At 45.0% G+C, this 26,650-nt stretch overlaps 1 protein-coding gene across 1 annotated transcript in view; it reads left to right on the top strand.

The window, feature by feature from the left end:
* Positions 1-21,964, top strand: part of ARL8A (ADP ribosylation factor like GTPase 8A) — a 53,468-nt gene extending 31,504 nt beyond the window's left edge. The window contains exons 2-7 of the mRNA XM_054980600.1: positions 6,258-6,338; positions 7,184-7,257; positions 13,525-13,618; positions 16,718-16,785; positions 19,517-19,587; positions 19,943-21,964. Of these exons, the coding sequence (XP_054836575.1) occupies positions 6,258-6,338; positions 7,184-7,257; positions 13,525-13,618; positions 16,718-16,785; positions 19,517-19,587; positions 19,943-19,992 (438 nt within the window). The 3' untranslated portion in view covers positions 19,993-21,964. The remainder of the gene's footprint in view (positions 1-6,257; positions 6,339-7,183; positions 7,258-13,524; positions 13,619-16,717; positions 16,786-19,516; positions 19,588-19,942) is intronic.
* The last annotated feature ends 4,686 nt before the right edge of the window (positions 21,965-26,650 follow it).

Below are 26,650 nucleotides of genomic sequence, written 5' to 3'. Positions count from 1 at the left end.
CTAAAATAGAACATATTCATATATCCTTCTGTTTGACCCTAGTTAAAATTTTCCCACTGTTAAGAGCTAGATTTACTGAGCAGCCTCTGTTACATGAACTAGCTCAAGCACTGGTTGATAAGCAAGTTATCAGCCTGTTTGGGGTATTAATATCCAAATGTGGAAGGAGGGTTTTCACAGGTGAACCTAAACCTGAACATACTTTCAAAAATTCCTTAAAAAGTACTAGACATTTTCTTTTTTTAAATCTTCAAAACAGAACGCTTTAAGGAAAGAACAATGATCAATCTGGATACCTAGCTGTGGAGCCTCCTCATCTGTCATGGAAGAACTGATTTCTAGTACTCTTGCTGTGTTGATATGGGAAAATAAGGAGATAAAAGGAGCTTCTATGTGCAGGATTTCTGCTGCCTAGCAAATCTCTGTTGGAGCCTGTTTCTGTGAAAGTTTACTTACACAACAATATTTGTTACAGGGCAGGTTGTTCCAGATTTCAGACGGTTCCTTTTGCAATACAATAAAGCTGTACTGTGTCGTTCCAAAACAATTGTCTTTTCTGGTCCTTTGTGATATGAATGAGTTATAACTCAAGGAACAAACTGTCTCCTGCATGTATGTTTGCAAATGCCCTCTTGTTACTCATACAGTTCTCTGAAGAAGTAACCCAATAAGTGTTCACCTTCTGGACCAACAAGATCTTGAGCTTTTCTTATACTTGTGGAGGTGAAGTGGAGTGATTTCCAGGAAAGCCAGTTTCGGGGGGCGCTCTGCTTTGCTATCTTCAGCGATGGCACCAAATCTCAGCCTTCTGGAGCATTGCTTCAGGAGTTGGGGCTTGGGGGAGCCACGCTGTGGAGAATAGGTCATTTGTGTTCCTTCCACTGTTTAGAAAGAACCCTTTGCTGAGGGCCAAACTAGATGTGACAGCAGCCATGGGTCTAACCAGTGGATAAAGATGCTCTTTTCAAAGCCTAATAGGGTGATTTAAAAATGCTGCGAAACTGGATGTGGTGCTCTTGTTCTCCCCCCCCGCCCATGCCTTTTGAAGTGCTAGAACAGTCATTCACACATGTTCTTATCCAGCCGTGCTGTGGACTCAGGATCAAACCAAAATTGCCACATTAGGCATTAAAATGGCAGCAGTGTCAATGGGTTAGACCTGAGGAAGTCCTCAAGTCTAGTTTGGCCCTGAGCAACTAGAAGAGCAGCTGATGAGAATGCGGGACAAAAGGCTCCTGGGTTGAAATCCCCACTAAGCCATGCAGCCAACTGGTGGTCTTAGATATGTCTCCCATGTCTCTCCCTAACCAACCTCTCAAGTCCCTATGTATACCCGCTGGCCTTGGAGGAGCCATAGGATTGAAATGTAAGAACTAAAACCAAATGGTCCAAAATCCAAAGCATAAGAGCTTCAATACGAAAGTGCAGCAACTTTGGTCCTTATGTTCTCATCAGATGTTGGCAGCACCATCACACAGGAAACTCCTACAGTTTTACATGATTCTTTGTCCCCAGTTGTTTTTTTCTCCAGCTATGTACAAAGTTAAACCTCTAACTTCAACCATTTTAAAAGAAAGAGATACATATATGGGATTTCCTTTACAGATGACCTCAAGCACTCACTTTTAGTTTTGCTTCTGCTTGTTAGCTTGCTTTGTATGGGTTGGCCAGCTTGCTCATTGAATCTCATCCAGTTTCCGTCCTTATTATAGTCCCCATCTCATGTGACCTTTATCCCTGCAGGTCCTGTAATCTCAGGCATAGTATTTTTGGTGATCAAAGAGGGGGCTCTTCCATCCCTTTTGCACGAGTGGAAAAGCTGGTTGGCATGTTTGAGATTTAACTGTTTTATCATGAATCGTGCATTGTTGGTTGTTTCACCATGTTTAATTACACATTTAATTCAGCAGCTTTCTTCCAGCTTCTCTTAAAGTCTCTGGATTTTTTGGTATTTGCCAAAACCTTAGTGGGATCTGTATCTCTAAGGATTTACCTCCATATTTAGGAATATGAATATGCTCTGTATGCATTTTAAATTTCATTTCAAAGTAATTCTCCGTAGAGTAACAAGGTCTTGCTGTTTCAGAAAAACTAAGGATGCTTCAAGTTACTACGGCAGTGTATTCTTCTCTTTGCAAGAGATCCAAACACCAGGGAAACACGGTCTATTGATTCCAAGATGCAGACTGCACTGGGTGACCTATTAGAAGCATTATTTTCTCCTTGACTGGCATCAGGATCTGGCTTTTTAAATGGAAAGGGGAGGGGGGAAGCATATTCAGTGCAAAATCACTGTGAAGAGTCTGGGAATGCTGAAAGACTTGCTGATGTGTCATATCTTGAGAAGTTGATGGCTAAAAGCGTTCAGTTCTTTTAATCAGAACATTATATAAAGTCATCGCTGACAGTTAGATTTGAGCTGAATCGCTGGAGATTTGCAGGCTCATAAAACTTTGCAGTCCAGATTAAAAGCAAGAAAAGTTTTGGAATGCCAGTAATTTTAAGATTGTAAATCACTGAAAGAAAGCAGAGAGCTGAATTTTGTTGAGGCACACCAATTTCTTTGGTCTTCTGACATCAAGGCATGAAATGGTAAAGCACTGTTGTACACCAGTCAGATCTGAAGTAATAATAGCTTTTCACAGAGCAGACTTAACAGTGCAAAAAAACTTTGCCGGAGGGCATGTCTGCACCAGAACCCCTTAGTGCTCCAGTGATGTTTGCACATTTCTGGGACTGCTGCTGTTTTATTTCCAATGATGTGAGCTGTTGCTGTGTGTGTTTGTCTTCTTTGTAAATAAGGCTGATGATAAAATGTTGAAGAGGAACTTAAAACGAACTAGTGTTCCACTCTATAGTTAAAGGAAGTGTTTGAGGAGATAAAATAACCACTTGACCTAGCAGGGAAGTAGTTTGGTGGGAATGCAGGACCTGGAAGGTACATTTTTGGCTCTTTCAAGTTCTTCAGGTACTTTGTGCTTGTGGAAAAAGTGTAGATAATTGTGTAAATATAAATTAAAGGAACAGGCTGGAGAATAAAGTGAAAACTTGTTGGCTCAGGGTTTGGGGTTGGAAGCACAATGTGAATCATGATGTTAAGTTGCTGTTGGCTGATCTTTGATCATAATCAACAGGAGGATGAGTGCTAAGCAAGTTTGTCCCAGCTGAAAATTTCTTCTCTTAAGTTGTCTCAGCCCATGCAATGTGTAAGTGTGTTCCCATGGAGTTTATTGGGTACAGAATATGTCTTATTGGTTGAGTCTCCATAGAAACCAACTATGGAATGGAGCAAAGGCCAAATTATTTGGCATGCAGATATCTTTAAGGCTAAGAGGAAAACTTGTAGTGTTGCTACTTGTGTTCTTTTGGGCTACATAAAGTAGCTTTATGTAGCCCCTTGGGCATCTTGTTGGGGGTTGGGGGGAATCAGCCAACCAAAAATGATTCTTGCTATTCCATCTTCAGAACTTGAGTAGGGAAGGTGCCAAGCAAGTTGCTCTGGACAGGTGGCTAATTTTAAAACAAGCACATGCACATAAGAACATAAGAGAAGCCATGTTGAATCAGGCCAATGGTCCATCCAGTCCAACACCTGTGTCACACAGTGGCCAAAAACTAGGTGTCCTCAGGAGGTCTGCCAGTGGGGAAGGGACACTAGAAGCCCTCCCATTGATTGCCCCCCCCCCAAACACCAATAATACAGAGCATTACTGCCCTAGAGAGTTCCATCTATACCTTGTGGCTAATAGCCACTGATGGACCTCTGCTCCATATGTTTATCCAATCTCCTCTTGAAGCTGTCTATGCTTGAAGCTGCCACCACCTCCTGAGGCAGTGAATTCCATGTGTTAATCACCCTTTGGGTGAAGAAGACTTCCTTTTATCTGTTCTAACCTGACTGCTCAGCAATTTCATTGAGTGCCCATTGTATTGTGAGAAAGGAATGTCACCCCTCAGTTGTCGTTTCTCCAAGCTAAAGAGCCCCAAGCACTTTAACCTTTCTTCTTAGGGGAAGTGTTCCATCCCTTTAATCATTCTAGTTGCCTTTTTCTGCACCTTTTCCAGTGCTATAATATCTTTTTTGAAGTGTGGTGACCAGAATTGTACACAGTACAAGAAATCACCTATTACTACACAGTTATTTCGTCTTGCCGCTATCCTTATTTCTTCCATCATTTTATAATTATCCTCCATCTTTTGATCCAGTGGGTGATAACAACTCCTAGAGTTAAGTTTCCTTTTGGGCCCATTGTTTTAATCCATAGCATTTCCAGAAGCGAATCTAATTCTCTTACCTTCTCAATCTTACTGGACTATATACCCTCTCTGACATACAGAGCCACCCCCACCTCCAACCCTTCCCTTCCTATCCTTACAATATAATTTATATCCAGGAATTTCTGTATCCCACTGGTTTTCCTCATCCCACCAAGTTTCTGTAATGCCCACAATGTCTATGTTTCGCCCCAACTCTAGGCAGTCCATATTGTTTGTCACCATCTCAGTGGACAGCTCTAATCCATTTCCCTGTAGAAAAGTAACAGCTAACCCTTCATCTCTTTGAGATGAACCATCCCGAACCAAAGACATTTCGTTTTCTGTCAGCCTTCCCCCAAGATTCAGTTTAAAAACTGCTCTGCCACCTTTTTGATTTTAAGCGCCAGCAGCCTGGTTGCTTCTCAGGACAAGTGGAGACTGTCTCTTTTGTACAGCTCCCGCTCATTCCAAAAAGCATTGCAGTGCCTCACAAACTTGAACCCTTCCTCCTCATACCATTGTCTCATCCACGCATCGAGACTCCTGATCTGAGCCTGTCTCTCTGGCCCTGCGCGTGGAACAGGAAGCACTTCTGAGAGGGCTACCTTGGAGGTCCTGGCCTTGACTTTCCTGCCTAGCAGCCTAAATTTTTCCTCCAGGATCTCACGCTTGCATTTCCCCACATCGTTGGTACCAACATGTACCATGACCACTGGCTCCTCCCCAGCACTGTCTACCAACCTATCTAGAAACCCACATGATGTCCGCTAACTTCACACCAGGCAGGCAAGTCACCATACGGTCAGTACACAGGTTTGCCACCCAGCTGTCTACCCGCCTAAGGATTGAATCATCAACTACCAAGAGCCCCCCTCCCTCCCTGCCCAGGGATGGTTCCTTGGTGTGAAAAGATACTTGTTCACCAGCTGAAGAAGTGGTCCCTCCTGAGGGCATATTCCCCTTATCCTCAGCACTGTGCCCTGTCTCCTCTTGACCCTCATGTTCTCTGGCAGCGGTGGGGCAGCCATTCCCAGAGTGGGACACATCTAACAAGTCCCCGAGAGTCTTCTCCATGTGTCTGACTGACTGTGTCTGCTTCTCCAGGTCAGCCACCTCAGCCTCAAGGGTACAAACTCACTCCCTGAGAACCAGGAGCTCCTTGCACCAAGCACACACCCAAGACTTCTGCCCATTGGGCAGATAGTCATACATATGACACTCAGTGCAAAACACTGAATAGCCCCCAACCCCTACTGGCATACTACCTTCATAATTTCTCTTTTTTTAAAAAAAAATCTTATTTTTATTATTATTATTTTGTATACATGCACACATAAACACAACATACAATAATGTAGCAGAAATCAGCTACTCAGAGGAAACCTTTTTCTGTAGACATGTTATGTTGTACTAAAACCTGAAACTTGGGCACATTGATCATTTCTGGTCGTCCTTGTCCATGCAGCCAACATGGATTGGTATGACTGCTTTCAGCAAGCATTGTGTCTCCATGCCATCTCTGCCCATGTCCCAAGAGCGAGGTGGTATGAGAGCATTTGTCAGCAGGTAAACTGTTTTTTAACTCAATGCAATGAAACACTCCCTGTTAGCAGCACTAGCACTGGTTCCTAATGCGGTGAATAGCTGAGTAACAGCTGATTACTGCCAGTGAGCTGTAGTGGAGCGTGCAGCCCCTTGGCTCATCCATTATGCACCAGAAGGTAGTATTTCAAGTGCCTTGGTACTCATTTTCTCCTTTACTTTTTTTATTCCATGGCATTGTTAAAGTCACTTCTATTATTCACGGTTCTAGAGTACTGGGAATGCATAATGCTTTGCAAAGTCTCTCCAGTAGTTACTTGTTTCCAGCTAGAATTTGAACTAGAGCACCTATTTCTGTGATTGCTTTACTTGATTTTCAGGAGCTTTACTGCTGTTGTCATACACTGTTAACAGAACCTTTCCCTATAAATGACTGAAGAGGTTTTATTTTGTTCTAGTCGGGGCAGTTCAATGAAGATATGATCCCAACAGTGGGCTTCAACATGAGGAAGATCACCAAAGGAAATGTTACTATAAAGGTAAGAGGCAAAGTATCCTTATTAAATAAACAGCGAGGCTTGGGCGACTGTTGGAGACTGACTTAAGGGCTTAACAAAACTTCAGGAAGACGTATGGGGTTTAATTCACAATACTTGCTTTAAAAACATCTCCTTCTCCAATATGTAATGGTTTCTAGTCTGGATAAAAATCAGAATTTCGGAATGTTCTTTACCTCACTGAGTAGACTCCCACTTACTAAAACTAGACACCATACATCTGAAGATTTATTTATTTATAACATTTCTATCCTGCCTTATCTGCTCATGCTCAAGGCTGGAAGGCAGATGGGTGTTTATTATAGAACTCCATTTAGGATTTCTACTAAGAGTAGCATTAACCAAGTCGGTCTAATTAACCCGACCAATAAGATTTTGTCTCACTCAGCCCGACTCATGTGCTTTTGTTTAGCAAAGTTCTAAAATATATTTAATTAGTCTGGCACCAGGTCTGCCTTGTTGAGGGTCTTTTATACAATTGATAGTAAATATGTAGTATTTTAATCTAATTCATAATAAAAATGTGAACACATGACTGTTTTGCATCTTGTGTGAATGAGGGAATGCTCTCATGAACTGGGTGTTCTAACATCGCAGAAGAGCATTTTTAGGAAATTTTGTTGTGGTAGCTGTTCAGGTTTTTTTTTTTTAGCAATGGAAGCAGGTGGGGGTCTTCGTGAAAGCACATACATGTAATTGAGACACGGGAAGTAATAAAGCAGGTAAAAGGGGGTGATCACTTGTGAATGGAAGCAAACACATGCCTTTGTGAGGCCTCGCATTCTAGTTTGGAGCCTTGTTCTTCCAAGCTGCTTCTCTGCCCACAGCTTTGGGACATCGGAGGCCAGCCTCGTTTTCGGAGTATGTGGGAGAGGTACTGCCGTGGAGTCAGCGCCATAGTGTGAGTAATTCCTACCTGATCTTAGACCTTGATACAGAAATTTGGTATTTTCAGAATGCTGAAAACAGAAATACCATCTGTCCAGAAGTTCAGTTTTCTCATAGAAGCATATCCTAGGAAGAGCTGGTAATTTCCATTCATTAGGCATCACAAGGACTTTGCCTCGTAACACCTTTCCTCTTTGACAGCCATTATGTTTGATATTTTTTAAACTCATATAAATGTGTATTGCCTGAAGCTGTGTGGGGACAATGACTTGTACTAACTGCTTGACAAGACAGAAGTGTTACTGATGAACAGAAGGTCTGACCTGGGATTTAAAGTGTCAGCTGTTCTGGATGGGGTCACATACCCCCTTAAAAGAACAGGTCCATAGTTTCGGGGTGTTCTTGGAGCCAGGACTACTGCTGGATAAGCAGGTGGCTGCTGTGGCTAGGAGTGCCTTTACGAGCTTCAGCTGGTTAGCCAGCTACAGCATTTCCTGGGCAGGAGAGGTCTGGCCATTGTGGTACATGCCCTGGTTACATCTAGATTACTGTAATGTGCTGTACATGGGGCTGCCCTTGAGAAGAATTCAGACACTTCAGTTGATGCAAATTGCTGCAGCCAGGATGTTAAGTGGAGTGGGTCATAGGGATCATATCACTCCAGTCCTGGCCAATCTATACTGGCTCCCAATTTGTTTCCAGGCACAATTCCAGGCTGGTGTGGACCTTTAAGGCCCTGTATTGTTTGCAACCAACATGCCTGAAGGACCATCTAATTCCTTATGAAACTACCCAACTATTACAGTCATCTTTGGAGACCCTCTTTCAGATGTCTTCATCTTCTGCAATTAGGTGGGTGGCAACTCAGGAGAGGGCCTTCTCAGCTATGGCACCCAAACTCTGAAATTTTATCCCCAGGGAGACTCACCTGTCCCCTTCTGTTGCCGTCTTTTCACCTGGGGTGGGGTGGGGGGAAGCTTTCTTTGTTTTGTTTGGCGTTCCCTCAGTGATCCTTCCTTCCTCCTCAGTGTTTTAATTGCTGGGGTTTTTGTATGTATTTTAGCTCTGGGTTTAGTTGTTCTAATGATATGTTTTTGTATTGTCGAAGGCTTTCACGGCCGGAGAACGATGGTTGTTGTGGGTTTTCCGGGCAGTATTGCCGTGGTCTTGGCATTGTAGTTCCTGACATTTCACCAGCAGCTGTGGCTGGCATCTTCAGAGGTGTAGCACCAAAAGACAGAGATCTCTCAGTGTCACAGTGTCACAGTCACAGATATGTTTTTGTTGGTTATAATGGTTTTGACGATGTGATTTTATTATGTATTTTTAATTTGTTAACCGCCTTAGTAGCCCTTTTGATGGCAGAGAGGCAGGTTATAAATTTGTTAAATAAAATTATAGCATTTTCACTCATTGCAGTCATACAGTCTTATTAACAAAATATATGAAGGTGTTTTAAGAACAAAGATTAATCTGACTGAACTGAGTTAGTTAAAACTTGTGTGCATCCAGCTTGTGTAGCAAAACAATTAATAGAATAAAATGAATTTTGCAGAATGAAAGTAGGTTTAAGACAGATTAGCTCAGGCAAAGTCTTTTCTTGGTAATAAGCACTTGAAAAATCTCTACGATAATGAAAGGGGAGTTTCAAAAAAGTTTTCAAATAATTGGCTTTTTAACACTGCAGTTTGAAGGTATGGACTTGCTCTTGCATCTCTCCTCTGTTCTGCAAACAGGCAGTCTTGGGGGAGATGGATTATCCAGGCCCGTTTCAGCCTGTATTCAGGCCTGGGTTTAGGGTGGAAACAGCCTTGGTTGCCCTGATGGATGATCTTGGCTGCGAGGGTTATGGGGGAGTGCACCCCTGTTGGTTCTCCTGGACCTCTCTGCAGCATTTGATACCATCAAACATGTAACCTTCTGGAGAGGCTGGTTGAGTTGAGAATGTGGGTCACCACGCTTTGGAGGTTCCGCTCTTAATTGACCAAGTGATTCCAGAAGGTGGTGTTGGGGGAGTGCTGCTTAGCTCCATGACATTTATGCTGTGGGGTGCCTCAGGATTCCATCTTGTCTTCCATGCCACACAAAACTGCTGGGAGAGATCATCAGGGGATTTGGATTGAAGTATTACCAATATGCGAATGACATCCAGCTCTGCTTCTCCTTAACCGCTGAGACAGTTGGGTGTATTGAAGTCCTGAGCAGGTGCTTGGAGATGGTAATGGGACAGAGGAGAGCCAATAAACTGTAGCTCAACACAGACAGCAATGAAAGTTGCTCAAGGACTGAGGAGTCAGCCTGTCCTGGAGGGTCTTACACTCCCCCTGAAGGAACAGGCTTGTAGCTTGGGGGTATGCTGGATCCTGGCCTGCAGTTGGTGGTCCAGATTTCCTTTGTGGTGCATAATACCTTTTATCAGCTTTGGCTGATATGCCAGCTTTGGCCATTCCTCAAAAAGCATGTTCTGGGCACAGTGATCCGTGATCCGATTACATCCATGTTAGATTAATGTGTTTTACATGGAATGGCATTTGAAAACAGTATGGAAACTTCAGCATGTCCAACATCTAAAGCAGGGGTCCACCAACACAGAGCCTGTGGGTACAGGGTGCCTGTGGACACCTTTTGGGGTGCCTGCCAATGCTTTTCTGGAAGTGGGCGTGGCCAGGTGGGGCTTGTGTTGAGCAGTGCTTCTTTTGCTTGAATGCCTGCAGTAGAAGGATTTGCTGGCCTGAAGAAAGCCACCCTAGCCATAGAGACTTCTGTATGATTACTGGAAGCATGTCCCGTGTTTATAAACGTGACCGAATTTTGGGTAGAGGACTTGGCCTTCCAGGTGCAGAATTTTCATGTTTACATGCAAAACATAGATTATACTTGCCAGCTCTATGTTTTTTGGGGGGAAATGGTAAGGAAATGCAGATTCATGTGAATAATGGAATAATTTCAGAAAGAGCAACGCTTACCTGTAGAAGCGATCACTTGCCTTAGGGATCCAGTGGATGTGATATGCTGTGCAGTCTTGAGAAGCGCCTCCTTTGGGTGATGCTTGAAGCATGCATTGGGAGCCTTACTGTGTATTCATAAGCAGCATTATACCCTTTGAAATCCATCGACGTTGGTAAGCTTAGAAGGGTATGGCCCTGTTTAGGATTATGCTGACTTGCTAGATAGTTTTCAGGGCTTTCAGGGTCTTTTAGACGCTGCATAATCTGTATTTGGGACAGTTTGTCAAATGGATCACATTTGTTCCATGTTGAGGCAACTGAGTTAATTAATTGTCCAGCTCTAGGTACAGATAGCTTAGTCTTGCTTTCCCTTGTGCTTGACAGGCATCGGAAGGAAATACATCAACAGCCAAACTGGCCTGGCTTCTTATCATATCAGAAAGAGAAGGAAACCATTTCTTTCTGATATGTAGCAGAGACTAACTGTGAGGAATGCCAGAATTGGTAGGTTGTGGCTTAACATGGATAAGGGGTTATTTATTATACACACAAATGGGGTATGTGTGGGGGAAATGAGAAGCTTGTATCTCACAAGAGCCATTTATTTATTTATTCGATTTTTAGCCCACCCTCCTTGCAAACAGGCTCAGGGCAGGGTACAATAAAATGCTCAATGAGCATTTAAAATATGTAAACATATATAAATAAGATTTAAAATACAAAAAACAAATACGTAAATAAATACAGGGTACAATAAAATGCTCAATGAGCATTTAAAATATGTAAACATATATAAATAAGAGTTAAAATACAAAAACATAAATATGTAAATACCTAAAACAGCATATCAGATGGCGGCCCCCTCCAATTTTCCCAGTCTGAACATAACAAACCAAGAGGAGTGGGTGGGGGCCATAGCTTGATCATATTCTGGTGATAGCACTTATGGGGGGCAGATGACTTTGTCACCCCCCTGGTGGGAGACCGGTAGGAAGGCACCTAAGCAATCACAAAGTCAAAGACTGGCCTCAGCCATTTGCCTGGTGGAACAACTCCGTCTCATAGGCCCACCAAAAGGACATAAGGTCTTGGCAGTCCCGGGTGTCCTCCAACAGAGAGTTCTGCCAGATTGGGGCCAGGACTGAAAAGGCCCTGGCCCTGGTCGAGGCCAACGAGGCCTCCCTGGGGCCGGGGACCACCAGTAAGTTCTTGTTTGCAGATCTTAATGCTCTCTTGGGTACATATGGGGAGAGATGGTCCCGCAGGTATGCTGGTCCCAGTCCGTTTAGGGCTTTAAAGGTTAAAACCAAACTCTTAAACCTAATCCAGAACTCGACGGGGAGCCAGTGCAGCTGCTGCAAGATGGGAGTAATATGTGCCCTGGATGGTGTGCCCATCAGGACACATGCAGCAGAGTTCTGGACCCGCTGTAATTTCCGGGTTAAGCCCAAGGGAAGCCCTGCGTAGAACGAGTTGCAGTAGTTTATTCTGGAGGTGACCGTTGCATGGATCACTGTAGTTAGGTCGTGGGTCGACAAATAGGGTGCAAGCTGCCTGGCCTGTCGAAGATGGAAAAATGCAGACTGGGCAACTGCTGTCACCTGGCCATCGATAAGGAGGTACCCAGTATCACTTCAAGACTCCGGACTGATGAGACAGGCACTAACGGCACCCCATCAAAGGTCAGGAGCCGGATTCCCAGATCTGGCAATTCCTGGCCCAAGTACAGGACCTCCGTACTGTACAGCTTCAGCTGGCTCTGCTTTATCTATCCAGCCGCAGCCTCCAGGGCTCTCATTAGGACATCAGGGACAGAGTCAGGCCGGCCACCCATCAACAGATACAACTGGGTGTCATCCGCATATTGATGACAACCCAGTCCGAAACTTCGCACCAGCTGGGCAAGGGGGCGCATATACAGGTTGAATAGCAAGGGGGAGAGTATTTCCCCTTGTGGGACGCCACACACCAAAAACTGGCATGTGGATAAGCTCTCCCCAAGCACCCCCATCTGTCCCCAAGCGTAGAGAAAAGAGACAAGCCACTGCAAGGCAGTCCCTCGGATCCTCACCTCGGTGAGGTGGTGGGTCAACAGTTCGTAGTTGACCTTGTCGAACACTGCTGAAAGGTCCAACAAAATCAACAGCGCCAACCCACCTCAGTCCAGATGTCTGCGAAGCTCATCCGTGAGGGCGACCAGTACTGTCTCCGACCCGTGTCCTGGACGGAAGCCAGACTGGAATGGGTCCAGGACAGAAGAATCCTTCAGGAAGACCTGCAGCTGTTCTGCCACCACTTGCTCAATCACCTTCCCCAGAAACGGGAGATTCGAGACTGGTCAGTAATTGGACGGATCGGTGGGGTCCAAAGATGTTTTTTTCAGGAGAGGCCTCACCATGGCTTCCTTCAGCACTCCAGGGAAAACCCCAGAACTCAGTGATTGATTAATAATAACCTCCAATTGAGCTCCTCGCCTTTCTGCGCTGGCCTTCACCAGCCACAACGGGCAAGGGTCTAGGGAGCACTAGTTTATAAAGCACTTGCAATGAACTTGGCACTATATAAACTAAGCTAAAAAGAGGTCTCTACCCCAAGGAGCTTATAGTCTAAATCAGAAGCGTGACTGATGGCTGGAAAGCCTTTGAAAATAATCCTGCTTCCTCTTTTCTCTGTATGCTGTCTTTTCCAAGAGAAACTTCTTTCCTATGCCCTATCAAATAGCTCCCACTAAACAGTGCATATAGTATGCAGACTGTGTGAATTAAATGGATTTCTACAAGTCTGACCAGTATGTAGTATTCTAATAGCTAAATTGAGGTTTTATGGGAGTCAGGAATCTCTGAACACCAAAAGGGATGGGAAAACATGAAGCAAATGGAGTGCAGGATAAGTAGTGGGAGAAACCTGGCTTGGGACAGACATAATGGCAAACAGTAGTTTGCAGCTACATGAAGGAACCTGGGGGATTCATAGACTCTCATGCTCCCTCCTCACCTGTGGCCAGATAATTAGGTATATCTAGGTTCCCAATAAAAAATAGTTTGCGGTTACATCCAAATCAGCAAGTCATGGTTTGTTGCAGACTTGGAAATACATAATAATATTGTAATATGCAAGGGGGAAGAAGATAGTTCATGAGCTTGCAGGCCAGGGTTTTCCTTTATATCTGAACCTAACTTGTCAGTGGTTGAGATTCACTTGAAGGCTGAGAATAAGCTGTTTTGTTTGCTGGGGGCAGTCAGGTGTGGAATATTTAATTTTTTCTCTTTCTTTTGCTTTGGCTGTTCCCTGCAATGGCAACTGTTTCTTCTAACACACTTGTTTCATTCCAGATATATGGTAGATGCTGCAGACCAGGAGAAGATTGAGGCTTCCAAGAATGAACTTCACAACCTGCTCGATAAGCCACAGCTCCAGGGCATCCCTGTAAGTTGATCTTCCTAGAAGTGGACCAGGAGATGCGACGTTAATGTCACGTGGGATGGGGAAAGGTTGGCCAGCAGCACTTCTCTGGATCCCATTGTCAGCCACAGCTGTTACTAAGTGAGATCCTAAGCATGAAGATCCCACCATAGCATCTCTTGTTTAAAGCGTAATTTGGCCCTTCTCTGATGATAAACTTCTCAGGCAGAAACAGTTTGCACAGAATTATGGGTAAATGTTTGCATCCACGCAAGATGCTGGATGTTTTAGATATATGCAGAGAGGGCCATCTCTTTGCACCTCCAAATCCTGCTGTTACTTGGCAAGTAGATCTCTTGCATTAATAAATCTTCAAACTATTTGCAGAATTTTGGCAGATTCTTAAGCTTTTGTTTCAGTAGTCACACTGTCACAATGAATCACATGTAGTTTCGTATCAGCCCTGGATTGCATTTTACTTCAGTGACTTTTGAAAGTTAAAAAAGTCCAGGAAGGCTCAGGTTACTGTTGGGGACTCCTTTCTTGCAGCCATCTGAGATGGCCTAGAGGGTGGATGGACAGGCATGAAGAAATTGCAGAAGAAAATGGAAGACATTCATTTGTATAGTTTGTAGTGAAAATGTGTGTGGCACCACTTTTTGGAGTAAATTGGTGGTTAGAAATGACTGTTTTTCATACATGTGAAGACATTTTGGGAACACATGGTTCTCCCCCCCCCCACCCCGTCATGTGAGTGAGAGAAAGAAATGTGGGCTTAAATTATTTTTTCTCAAGCAGATGTTGATAACTCTCAACTATAGTGTGATTATTTTATGAATGGCTTTTATCACTGGCCATGTGCTAGAAATTGTCATTTAAGAGGCCTGTGTTTTTTAAATAGTTGCCTTCAATTAGTGTTGTTTATTCTTGCATTGAAAAAACTTTTATTTTTACTGTTACCTAAAAAGAAAAAAAAAACAGCCGATGAATCACTTTGAGTAATTTGTCCTGTACTGATACGACCTATACAAGTTTGATTTTCCGGGTGAGTTTGTCTGGGTTTCTCTTGCTGATGTGCTCCTGGAGGTATCAGTAGAAACAGGGTCCACTAACAGTAGTTGTGACTATAACTTCCCATAGGAGCAGGCTCGGGAGTATGAAAAGGGGCTCGTTTCCTGCCAGTTCTTCTGTTCCTGATGTTATCCAAGCAACAGCTGCTATTAGTGGAGAGGTCAGATAGCTTCCCTTCCCTAATAGATGTAGAACAAAGAAAGGGCTGGCGTACTTTACTTCCCCTCTGTTTCTCATGCAAGCTGTTTCATGCATACAAAATGCATACAAAATGCGAGAAAGAGCAACAGTTTTTCCATGTGGCTGTGAATGCAAGTGAATGCAAGTCATCAAGACAAACAACTCCCTGTTAAACTCTGAATACTGTGGGTGCAACATGTGTGAATCTGAGGTGAATATGCCTAGGATGATATGCCATAGTGGGCATGCTCACTATTGTGTTGGTTCAGGTATATTTCACAACAGGAAAGCTGCTTGTCTGTGTGAGGCATCCACCGTGAAGTCTCTTGCTAGCCCTGCTTCATAGAGATCTGCTTTCTCAAAATCTGAAGCTGTTCTTAACATATGCTGAAACTAGGCACCATACAAGAGCTTTATATGTATGGAGGCCAGGGACTTGACAGGTCTCTTCTATCTGGGAAAAGCTCTGGATTACAGGCACATGTCTGCATTCATCTGCACCTCTGCCACTGTTCTCCTGGATTTGGTTGTCCAGGGATAGACAATGTATAGTGGAAAACATCTGCAGTTCCATCTCCATGCATGTAGATACTTCTTTCTATCATAGGCCGGTTTGCAGTCTTGCTTTTCTAAGGAACATGATTCAGTGAGTGGTGGCAGACCAACTTCAGTTTTCTGAATGACTCATCTGCCCTTGGCCCTTTTCAAGCTGGCTTCAGGCCATGTGATGTGGCTGAGATGGCCTTTGTTGCTCTGTGGGTGATCTCCACTTGCAGATTGATAAGGATGATCTTAAGATTGCTTGCAGATGGCTAAAGGCTTCTCTTTTAGTTTTGCTATTCTCTCTGCTGCCTTGATAGGGCCAACCATACCATGTTATTGAAGCACCTGGAGAATAGGGTAGAAATCAGAGAAATGCACTGATATGGTTTAAGTCTCTTATCTAGAACTGGGTTCAGAGGGTAATCAGAGGTTTGGGGTGTGCTGCGTGGCTCAACAGGGATCATTACTATCTCACCTGCTTTTTAAACGTTTGAATTGAGATCATCCAAAGCTTTCCTTTTTAAAAAAGTTTCCAGAAGCAGCCATCTCTGTTCTAGCCAATTTTATCCATGCTATGGTGACCTATGGTGACTGGACTACCATAACACGAGCTATCATGGGGCAGCTCAGGAAGACAACTTGGAAAATTCAGTTGATCTAAAATAGCAGCTGGCCAGTTACTTACTGGAGTGAGCTGGTCATGGTATCTTTACTTTGGTTGCCTGTTTGCTTCCAGCTTCTCAGGGCACTGGTTCTTATCTTTAAAGTCCTTTGCAGCCTGCATCCCACATACTTGAATCTGTTCCCATACAGAACTTGTGTGGCAGAATTTTCTAGCAGTCCCTACCTGCAGATCTAAAGAACTTCCTCTGCCCAGTTTTGGGCTTTTACTCTGGTAAGTCCTGTGTTACGGGACAAATGTTCAGAGACTGTTTGGAAGGTACCCTCAGATATTTGGGAGATGCAAGATGAATTGTCTTAGTGGGTATTTCAGGGTGTTTGTGTCTTTTTTTGTCTCTGTTTTAATATTCTGCTATTGGTACTGTGGTTTTAATTTCAATGTAAGCCTGTTTGGGTCCTTTGTTCAGGAGTAAAGTGGGATAAAAGTTCTGAAAAATAATTTAAATACCCTTCTGTCTGTGAAGAGAGCTGGCTTTTCTCACTTCACGCTTGAGTTCGAGAGAGGGCTGCTGAGTTGGAAGAGTTCTGTTGAAAGTGTTGGGTATATGGGGTTCACATTGCTTGACCAGTGGAGCTGCCTGGACTGTGCCAGAAATAGACAGCTACCTGCCTGCCATGCTGAGGGCTGTGCCCTGTTCTTTCTTGCAGGTCCTAGTCCTTGGGAACAAGCGAGATCTCCCTGGCGCCCTGGATGAGAAGGAGCTCATTGAGAAGATGTGAGTATTTGCTGTTGTGCTTGAGTTGCAGGTACTCCCTGCACGTCAATTCCTGCCTGCTTTGCAACAGACCATTGCCGAGCTGTGTTGAGGTGTGTGCGTTGCAGTGATACTGTGCTGTATATACGAGTAAAGAACTCAAGCTGGGATGTTTCCAACACAGGCAACGGATCACAAGCCTAGGCAGTAGCAACATTTGTGAGTGTGAGTGCTTGGGATTTGCTGCAGTCCTGCTTGTCCTCTTGCTTGGTGCTGGGCTTGCTTGTCTGTCCCTCTCTCATCTGGATGAGTCATCTGTCCCTCTCTCATCTGGATGAGTCATCTGTCCCTCTCTCCTCCCCTGGGGGCCTTTCAGTAAACCCCAGAGGCCTTGATCTGAAGTGCCTCCTGCTGTGCTCCAGACGAGCATATTTTTGTGTCCCAAATATCTTCTGGCCAGTTCTCAGTGGTGGGGAGGAGGAACTGTCTGCAAAGTGTCTTTCATGCCCTCCTTGCCCCCTGGCAGGGCAACTGTTGCTTGCTCCTCCTCTCTCCCCTTCCTTTAGCACCTTCCTTATCTATCTTTTGTCAGGAAAAGAGAGTGAGGGTAGGTGTCTCTCTGCAACATTTTTATTGTGCAGTTCCTCAAGGTGGTGTCTCCTCTCCTCTTTCTGTCTTCCCAACAACCCTGTGAGATAAGTTAGGTCAAGAGAGAGACTGGCCCAAGGCCACCCAATGAACTTCATGGCAGAGAGGGGATTTGAACTTGCATCCCTGAAGCCCAGCCACTTCCAGCTTCCTCAGTGGAATATCTTTGACGTGAGGTGTTGAGCTATAGTAGTTTTCTTTTGCTGGTGCCTGCCTTGAGGAAGTGCTCTAGAGACATTAGCATGTATACTGTGCTGATACCTTCATTTTTCAAGGAGCTTTACTGATTCTATCTGGCCCTTCAGTTCCTCCATCCTGGGAGGGAGTCTTTTCTCATCACAGTTGCTTCTCGACCAACAGGCCATGTAGCTGTTAGAAGCAGGAGAAAGAGTCCTGACCTGGGCTCTTAAAGTCAGGCATCAGAGCTGTGCAGTCAGGGTTGCTCGCTTGCTTCTCCCAAACATGCACAGTTCTTCACATGTCTCTCTTGTAGCCTGCTTCGGAAGACTGGGTTGGGGGGAGTGTTGTTGCTCTGAAGTGACTGATATAAACACCATCAGGACATTTCCAGATGCAAATATCTAGTTAACTGTTTTCTAGCGGTGTCCTTGTAAGGGACCAAGTTTGCATTCAGGAAGGCTAGTGGGGGTGCATCTGCTTCTCTTTCTTAAGGTTGCTCTGAGCTCAGAGCCCTTGTTCTTGAATGCCTGCACTGCGCTTGCAGGAGTGCAGATCCATAGCTCATTTCACAAGGCTGCATGTTGTGTTGGTAAAATTCCAGAGGGTGGCCTTATTAGTCCACTGCAGAAAATAACTGAGCTTTTAAAGATCAGTACACTTATAGGAGCAGAATCATTCAGAATCATCCAGCTCCTCAGAAGCCTTGTCTGCTGTAGGCAGGGAGAGATACACATGAGTAGAGACAAAAACAGATGTCATCAGAGGGACCAAACAGCCAGGAAATCTAAGGTGTAGTAGGTCTGTGTCCTCTGCAAAGGCCAAATGCATCATAAGTTGAGAACAAAATGATCTGTTGGCAACAGCAGTCATGATGATGATACTGTCTTTTTAACTAGGTGAATTTAACACCTGTAGTGGGGAAAAGACCCATACATAAAATCCAATTCTATAAGCCCAAATCTGGTTTACAGATTGTACAAATAGCATCAAAAATGTTTCATGCATTTGGAGTGGGCTATACTCCACAATAAATATTTTATTATTTAAGATGCCATAAGACTCAGTGTTCATCTTTGAACTTGGGTAGGGATTAAAACTATGCAGATGCTGCAAACTTTACTGTTGTGGCAGGGCAAAGAGTTGCTGACATCTTTGATTTGACAGGGGTGTGTTTGTTAATACCTTGAGCCCTATATGTTTTGAACCACATGGTGGCGCCAGAGGCAGGCCTATGATTTTCATCTCTCATTTTTTGATGGCAGCCTGGAAGATGAAGTTAAGTGGTTGGGAAAAAAGTGCAAGCAAGCAATTCACGGGTCTTTTATACCTGTTGTTTTCTAAAATGGTGACATAACTCAAGGATGCAGTGCACAGTTCAAAGCAAGCAGCTTGGAAGGCTGGAGGAGCAGGGAGGGAGAGGTATTCGCATTGTTCTGAACAGGGGCTGTGATAGTCTCCATAACATTTTCGGAACTGGCATCTCAGTATGTTTCAGCATCATGCAAAAATTATTCAGCATTAACCTTCCCTTACCACTATGGTGGTTTGTCAGCCACAGTTAGAACACACTTATTTATAGCACATAGCTAGAAATCCATATGTGGGAGTAACGTGCATAAAACCCAACATGTTTGTTGTATGTGGCATATTGATTGTACCATTCATGGGACCTCTGCCCCCTTCCCCAAAGAAAACATGCATGTCTAATGGGAGCAAGGGAAGGAGGAAAGGTGAGGGCTTGTTCCACCATTACACCGGGGGAGTTCCTCTGAACTGGCCCGCTGTTAAAGGTGTGTAATTGCTAAGGCAGAACAGGAATGTGCTGTCCCTTTCCTTGACCTTCCATAGATATTCCTTCCGTGGATATTCTCTGGTTGCAGGATTTCCCCCCTGAGTGGCTTATCTCCTTTTGTTTCTCTTGCAGGAACTTATCTGCCATCCAAGACCGAGAGATCTGTTGCTATTCAATCTCTTGCAAAGAAAAGGACAACATTGGTAAGTATGGAAGGCCAGAGTGCCCTACAAAGCTTGCAGAGGAATGATGGGGTAAATGTATGGCAGTGTCTAGACTGCTCATCAGATGGTCCTTCCATTTTGGATGTGGCTCATTTTCTAAACAGAATGTCCTGGGACCAGCGCTCCATACCTTAAGTAGTGGGGCTGGGGTGGCTGTCCTATAGAGGTTAGACTGAAAAGAAGGGAGAGCTGTAGAAATGGAGCATTAACTCAGCCCAATGTTTTGGGATACCCTCAACCTTGGCAACCAGGCAAGCTTTCCTGACCTGTAAGCCATGCACAGAGCAGCCAGTCTCTCGCTGTCATTGATGGTCACATGTTTTGTGTTTTACAGACATCACCCTACAGTGGCTTATTCAGCATTCAAAGTCCCGGCGAAGCTGAGAGCCCTTCAGCCAGGTCTCGGATTGGGAAGCTGCCATTGTAAAAGCCCAAGCTCACCTCCTCCTTCCTATTCCCCCATCTCCTGCTCTTTCCACCCCTCTCGCCCACCCCTCTCTCCCTAGATGGGTATTTTTAGGGGACCCCAGACTCCTCTTCTGCTGAGACTGAACTCCTGTTTTTATTGTAAAGAAACTGTCTGCCCCCCCTGCTCCCTACTCTGGTTTTGGCACTGTTCTGTTGTCGTCGGTGTGTGTACAGTATATATATATATATGTATATATTAATTTTTTAATTTAAGCAATTACGCTGTTACTAAACTGGGCCTGTGAGCTGTCTGGGGGCAGCAGTGATATGGATGGGGCTGGGAAAGTACCTAACTCAGTATTGGGAACGTCACAAGCATCCACAGGGTAAGGGCTGGAGTGGAGCGTGGCTTTCAGTGGTTCCTGTCTTCCTCTCTCCTTCCTCCTTGAGCACTCTCTGCTGCCTCTCTGTGGTGGAATCAGGTACCCTTAGCAGGTTTTGCTTGTGTCTTTGCCTCCCCAAGCTGCTCAGTGCTGTGGTGGGGGATTAAAAGCCTCACAGAGCAGTATTGTTCTCATTTACTCCTCTGGTCTGAATCAATAGGCGAGAGTCAGTGCTATTTCTGCCCTGCCCCCAGTCCCGGGGGCAAAGACCTGTCCTGTTGTGTCCTAGCAGGAAGGATGTGGTGGTCTCCCCATGTGAGTTTAGCTCCCCCTCATCGTGTTCCCAAAAACCCAGAATGTCCTCTCCTTCAGCTGTCTTGCACTGCCCATATGTGGTGTCTGCCAAGTGCCCTCTTCAGCCTGTTTGCTGCCCTTTCTTTGAGTGATTGGCAGAGGGTGCATGACAAGCCCTCCTTGATTGTATGGAAGAGCTCAAGAGGGTTACCAAAGAGAGAGGGCCTGACCTGAGGGCTGGTTCATTGAAATTCTCATCCTAGGCCTCTTGCTTATGCAGTCACTTGTGCATTATTCAGCTCGGGATGGGATGGGGAGTGGTTTCGGCATAAGTTTCCCTCAAAGCCCTTTTGGCAAGGGCTTAGTCCTGGGACACTTGCTTCATCCATACTCATCAAATCCTAGACCCTGTTGATGTGGCTTCCAGAACAGAGGACATGAGAAACCTTCTCTCCTGCGCTCTGTCTTGCTGGAGATGTTACTGCAGACCACAGCCTTGTCTCTAAGAGCAAAGGTTTTTGTCAGTTTTCTGGGCTTGACTGCCCCCACCCCAACACACTCATACTCTTATGAATCTGTTGAAAGTCCAACCTGCCTTTTCACAAGTTTGGGGGAAGGCAGTGGGAGTTGAAGAGAGGAGTTCTCTCTCATGAATAGGAGTGAGCTGTTGAGAAGTTTTGGCTTCACACATGGCTGGGCAATGGGGTATCTGAGTTTCTAGGTACAGGTTGTACCAGGAAAGAGGGGGGGGGTATTCCTGGGCAGGCTGCTTAATTTGGACCAGTACAGTTGCTACCTACTGCCTTGTGCTGGTATCTGTTAAATCTGGGCTTTAAAGCAGCTGCATGGGAGTCCAGGGATGTGATTATGGGAAGGTTCATAAAGCTTCGTGTGTTAGCCTCTCTGCCTCCCTATGGAGAACAGCTGACTGCAGGCCACGTTTGGCTGTGTCTTCCTTGGCCCCATTGAGCTGTGGGCAGGTGTGAAGCTGCAGGGCCCTTCCCAACCTCACCTGGCCTGGCCAAACCCCGCACGTAGCTGCTCCCGGGGGGGAGGGAGGACTTTCTAAACTGCATCGTTTTTCTTCTGTTCTCATTTTCACAGAATTGCACAAGGAGATATGTTTTTTAATTTAATGAATTGTAAAGTGTCATTTATTCCTTTTTAAAATATATTTTGGCTTATTTTGACCTTCTCTGATGGGAAATGATTCTTGTAACAGTACATTTTTTGCCTCCTAATAACAATAAATTAACAATTTTGTGTTGATAGTGGTTGCCTTGTGGTCATCTTTCTCTGCTGGGATTTTCTTTTTGCAAACATGCAGTGTTCCAGATTGATACCTGGCCCAACTTTTTTGGCTTGTTTGGATCTTATGCAGTCTTTTCCTAGTCTGGAACGGCTTCACAGTCTTGGGGCAGAGCCTGTGTAGGAAGAGAGCAGCAAACTAAGGAAGGAGTTAAACCTGTCTTTAGATGCTTGCAGGTGTCACTCCAGAATGAGTAGGTATATCCTGACTGGTAAGATCCCTATCTAATAGGTTTCTAGAATTTCCAAGTTTGTGACCTGGCACATGGTTAAGATAGCAGCTTGAAAGGCAACTGCATAGAAATTCTGTTCCAGGTAACAAGCCATCTTGTGTGTGTATTTGTGTGTGTTCCCATGCAGTTCTCACACAGTTTGTACAGTGCAGCTACTGACCACAAATAATTGGTTTGTTCTAGCATGGCAAAAACTGCTGGACCCTGTATGGGTGGGTAGATGCCACTTCAGGGTTGTCTCCATGTCACCGTATTTTAAGAAGCCTTCCATGAAACGGAAAATATCAACTTTATGTACTGTGGCAATGAGAGGGGGGATGTTACGTCATATGACAAACAGGACTGAGAAATAAAACTGCCAGTATCATACCAATTGACCAAGACAAGACAAAAGAAGTTCTTTTGCACATCATGGACTGGAAGTTCACTGACAAAGGATGTGATAGCCACTAACTTTGTTTTTTAAAAAATGTATTTATTTTGTTCAGTGAATTTTAATTTTGTGCTTTGTCTTGATCTGTTGTATCAAAACTGTGATAAATTGTGGGCAGGCGGAGGGAGGGTTAGACACACAGAATCTCCATGATCAGCAGTGACAGACCTGACAATGATAGGACAGCAGTGCGCCTCCATGCTCTTCTCGAGCCCTTTGTGCGGGCACCTGTCTGACCTTTGATGGAAACAGGATACGGGACTAGATGGATCTTCAGTCTGATTCAGCAGGGTTTTTATTTCTGTAGCAGCAGCTTTCCATAAGTGCTGTTTCAGGCTTTATTCCCTGCTGTGAAGCTAGTTTAATTGCGTAGCTTTTTCATGTAAGAAAAGTGGATCAAATGCCTTCTACATCCCTGAAGAGCCATAAGAGAAGTTGGTTTTTACCCTGTTTAGCCGCTGCTATCTCTTGGGAGCAGTATCTTAAAATACCAGAGGTGACTGTATTTCCACGTAGTGTTGGATGCCAGCCAGAGTTAGCCAGACTACAAAAGATACTCTGATATGGAGTAGTAGTTTGATAGAACAATAGGAACAAGTGAACAGAAGCAGCAAATCTCACCAGCAGATGTTGGCATAGCTGGGGGTGGGCAGAAATATGTACCACCTACTCATTTCAGAAGTATGAACTCTGTACTTCATTCATCAGCAGTTTATGCCTACTTTTTTTTTTTTGCTTGCATTTCACAAACAGTTGCATATCCGTTTTTATACAGTCCCTCTTGTCCTAGCAGTAAAGGAGCAGGCAATCCTCTTTGTTAGGCTGGAGGACTCCCTTGTCTTCCCACCCTGTAACATTGTACGTGCACATGTCAGGGTTTTTTTTTCTGAAGCATTCTGAGACCATGGGAGATGGCAAAGTGGCCAGCCAGCATTATCAGTGGGCATGGCAACAGGTTTTTCTCAAGGGAGGAGCTGAGAGTAGTCGAGCTCAGGTAATTAAGCACACTCTAGAGCAAATGAGCGAGTGTTTCTAGGTGGGAGTTGGTGTCACTCTCTTAGTCTCTAAAGTGCGTCAAAAATGTAGCTGAAGACTAAGATTTCCCTGATTGAACTCTCATTCCACTCAGGCAACAGTTGTGGGGAACTAATTTCTCAAATGCTGCAGGGGCCCAGTTTGGATTGGGACTGTGGTATGCAGGGAAGGAAGAAGGGGGCTTCAGCCTCCTCACTATTTCCCCAGACCAACATAGGCAGCCCACTGCCCTTAACAGGGCAAATATCCCCCCCCCCAGGTGGTTTGGGTCATGAAAATGTCCTGGGGCGGGGGGAGGTTGAATCCCCTTCCTCCCACAGACCACAGTCTGAATTCGAGTCAGGCCCTTGCAGTGCTTGAGAAATTAGTTCCCAGCAGTTTGCTTCTGACGGGGGGGGGGGGGGGGGTAAATGAGAATTGAGTCAACCTGACTCAACTCATTTTAAAAATCATGTCTGCTTGGGTCCTAATAGAGCTAGATAGAATGTATGGAACCCCTTTTTCATTTACCGAGTGGATATGTTCTGACGCTACTGAAAACTTGGACCGCAATTCATATGTATCCTTTAATTCAGTTTCTAATCCATGGTAATCTAAGAATTAAATTGAAGGATTGGATTGCTGAGCTGCATAAGCCAGATAGCCACTTTGTCTAGGCTTCTTTTCTCCCACAGTGGCTAGTTCGATGCTTTTGGGAAATTCAGAGTGTGATAGAGAGGGCCCTCCTTTGTTATCAAAACATGGTAATTGGAGGTATCGGTAGACCATTCTGAACTTGGACCCAGAGTGCAGGTCAAAAAATCTGATCGGTGGGTCCAGAAACAGACAAGATGGATGTTTCTACAAACAAGGGGGGCAGGTTTGCCAAAATATCTGAAGTTGGGGGGAGCTTTAAAAAAAAACAATTTAAGAAGCATCATATGCACCTGAGCAAAAGAAATGTATACAGAGATCTCACAAGATCACCATTGGCATTGTGTTACCTAGCAACCCCATAGCAAAATAAGGGGCAGCTGATGGAAAGGAGGAAAGGGTGGGAGGAGAGGTGGGAGGAAGGACTAAAGACTGAGGAGGAGGAGGAGGGAAGGGATAGAGGAGGTAGTAGCAAAGTGGAGCCAAAGCAAGGGCCAGTATGGCTGCAATAGTTTCCAGGGTGCTCTACATCAGCTGACTGGATGGGGAGGTTTGGAGCAACCTACCATGCATGCTTTTTGCTCAAAGCATCCCTCCCATATGCATCATCACACAGGTGATGCAGGTGGGAGGATGGAGGCTTATCAGAACAGGGGGCAGGGGGCAGTAGGGGAGGGGAAAATGAGATGCCCCCTCCTCTTGAAGTCCTTGGGACTGCTGCTAAAATGGAGGTTCTCATTCTAGTTACCTGCACAGTCTCTTCTTACTCTTATGCTGATTGACTGTGGCCTGTGATGCTAGACCCTCCAGTAGCAGCTGTCTGGGCTCTGTTTCCTTGTGGAAATAGCATTGCACTACTGCTTGTTACTGCAGGTTTCTGCGTGTCTTTCTATTACACTCTTGAAGGAGGGAGACTTCCCTTCCTGGCCCCGGGCTTTTTTCAAATGTTAGGTATACTCTTCCCCCCCTCGCCCCGCCGCTTACAGTATTCTAGCCAGGCTTTGTCTCTGTCTCCTTTTTTCCCCTATCCGTTCCCCACCCCCAACTCCCTGACCAATCAGGAGTCATTGCAACAAACCCAGCATTGTTCTTGCTTGGCCCTTGATCAGGGTAAACCAGCAGAAAGAGCACAGCATGAAAAGCGTCTCTCCTCCGTTCCCTCCTGTCTTGTTAGACATTCAGGTCACATCAGCAGCTCAGCTGTGCACAAGCCCACCCTGGCAGAGCTAGGATCAAGATGGCGCTGTGTGTGTGTGTGAGAGAGAGAGAGAGGATGGCAGGATGGGGGGAGGGATGTGTTACAGTGCAGCGCATTCTCTCTCTCTCTCTCTCTCTCTCTCTCTCTCTCTTTCTCTGGGTTAGTTCCATAACTGCCTTGTTTCATTCACTTGGAATATTTGTCGGGCAGGATCCTATGAGTAGCTTCAATGTAGCCAAGCCCACCTCACATACATGAACTGTCTGTTCAGTCCAAAGAATCTTTGCCAATACTGCCCTTAGATCATTGCCAACCATAGCAAGAGCCCTGTGGAGGAGAGGCTTTGTCAGACTTCAGTCTGTAAGCAAAGGTTGGTCTAATCAGTAAAACCACAGAGGCAAATCTCGACCAAGTCATTTCATCTACTGAAGGTGCTGCCATACCAACAACAACAAAGCACCCCAAACTTCAGGTTGCCAATTCTGGCATGGGCAATTCCTGAAGATTTGGGGGTGGAGCCTGGGGAGCATGGAGTTTGGGGAGGTGAGGGAGCTCAGTGAGGATGTGATGCCATAGAGTACACCCTCTGAAGCCCCAAGGGAACTGGTCCCTGTAGTCTAGAGATCAATTGTACTTCTGGGAACATTCCAGGCCTCACCTGGAGTTTGGCAACCTTGCTTGCCTCCATACCATGTGTGGTCACATGAGCCAGGAAAGGATTGTAAAGTACGTTGACCAGAAATTGAGATCATTCTTGAGTCATAAGAAATGGGCTGCTTTTTGAGTAGGGGGCAGGTTAGTAGAAGGCTGTTAAGGCTCAAGGAGAGGGAGGAGGTTCAAGAGCAAGATGGGAAGTGCTTAGGCTGAGAGACACCATTTTGAAAAGTACCAGCATTTAGAATTCGTATCTAATTTCTATCCTGGTCATTCCTAAAGTTTTCTTATAATCCACATTGTCTGGAATTGTAGTTTGCTTGCGTGTTGTCCAAAGACTGAACATGCCATCAGTTCAAAAGGGGTTTGGCAACTAAAACATCAGTCTTGGCTGGAAGTCTCCCTTCTGCTGTGGTGTTCAGGCTGTATTCTGAGCAGAGTTGCCAGCTGTCCTGTAGAAAAA

Source organism: Eublepharis macularius, chromosome 5 (genome assembly GCF_028583425.1).
Source record: "Eublepharis macularius isolate TG4126 chromosome 5, MPM_Emac_v1.0, whole genome shotgun sequence".
In the NCBI taxonomy this organism is placed as follows: Eukaryota; Metazoa; Chordata; class Lepidosauria; order Squamata; family Eublepharidae; genus Eublepharis; species Eublepharis macularius.
The sequence above is the reverse complement of the archived record's forward strand: the minus strand, read 5'-3'. Positions and strand labels throughout refer to the sequence as shown.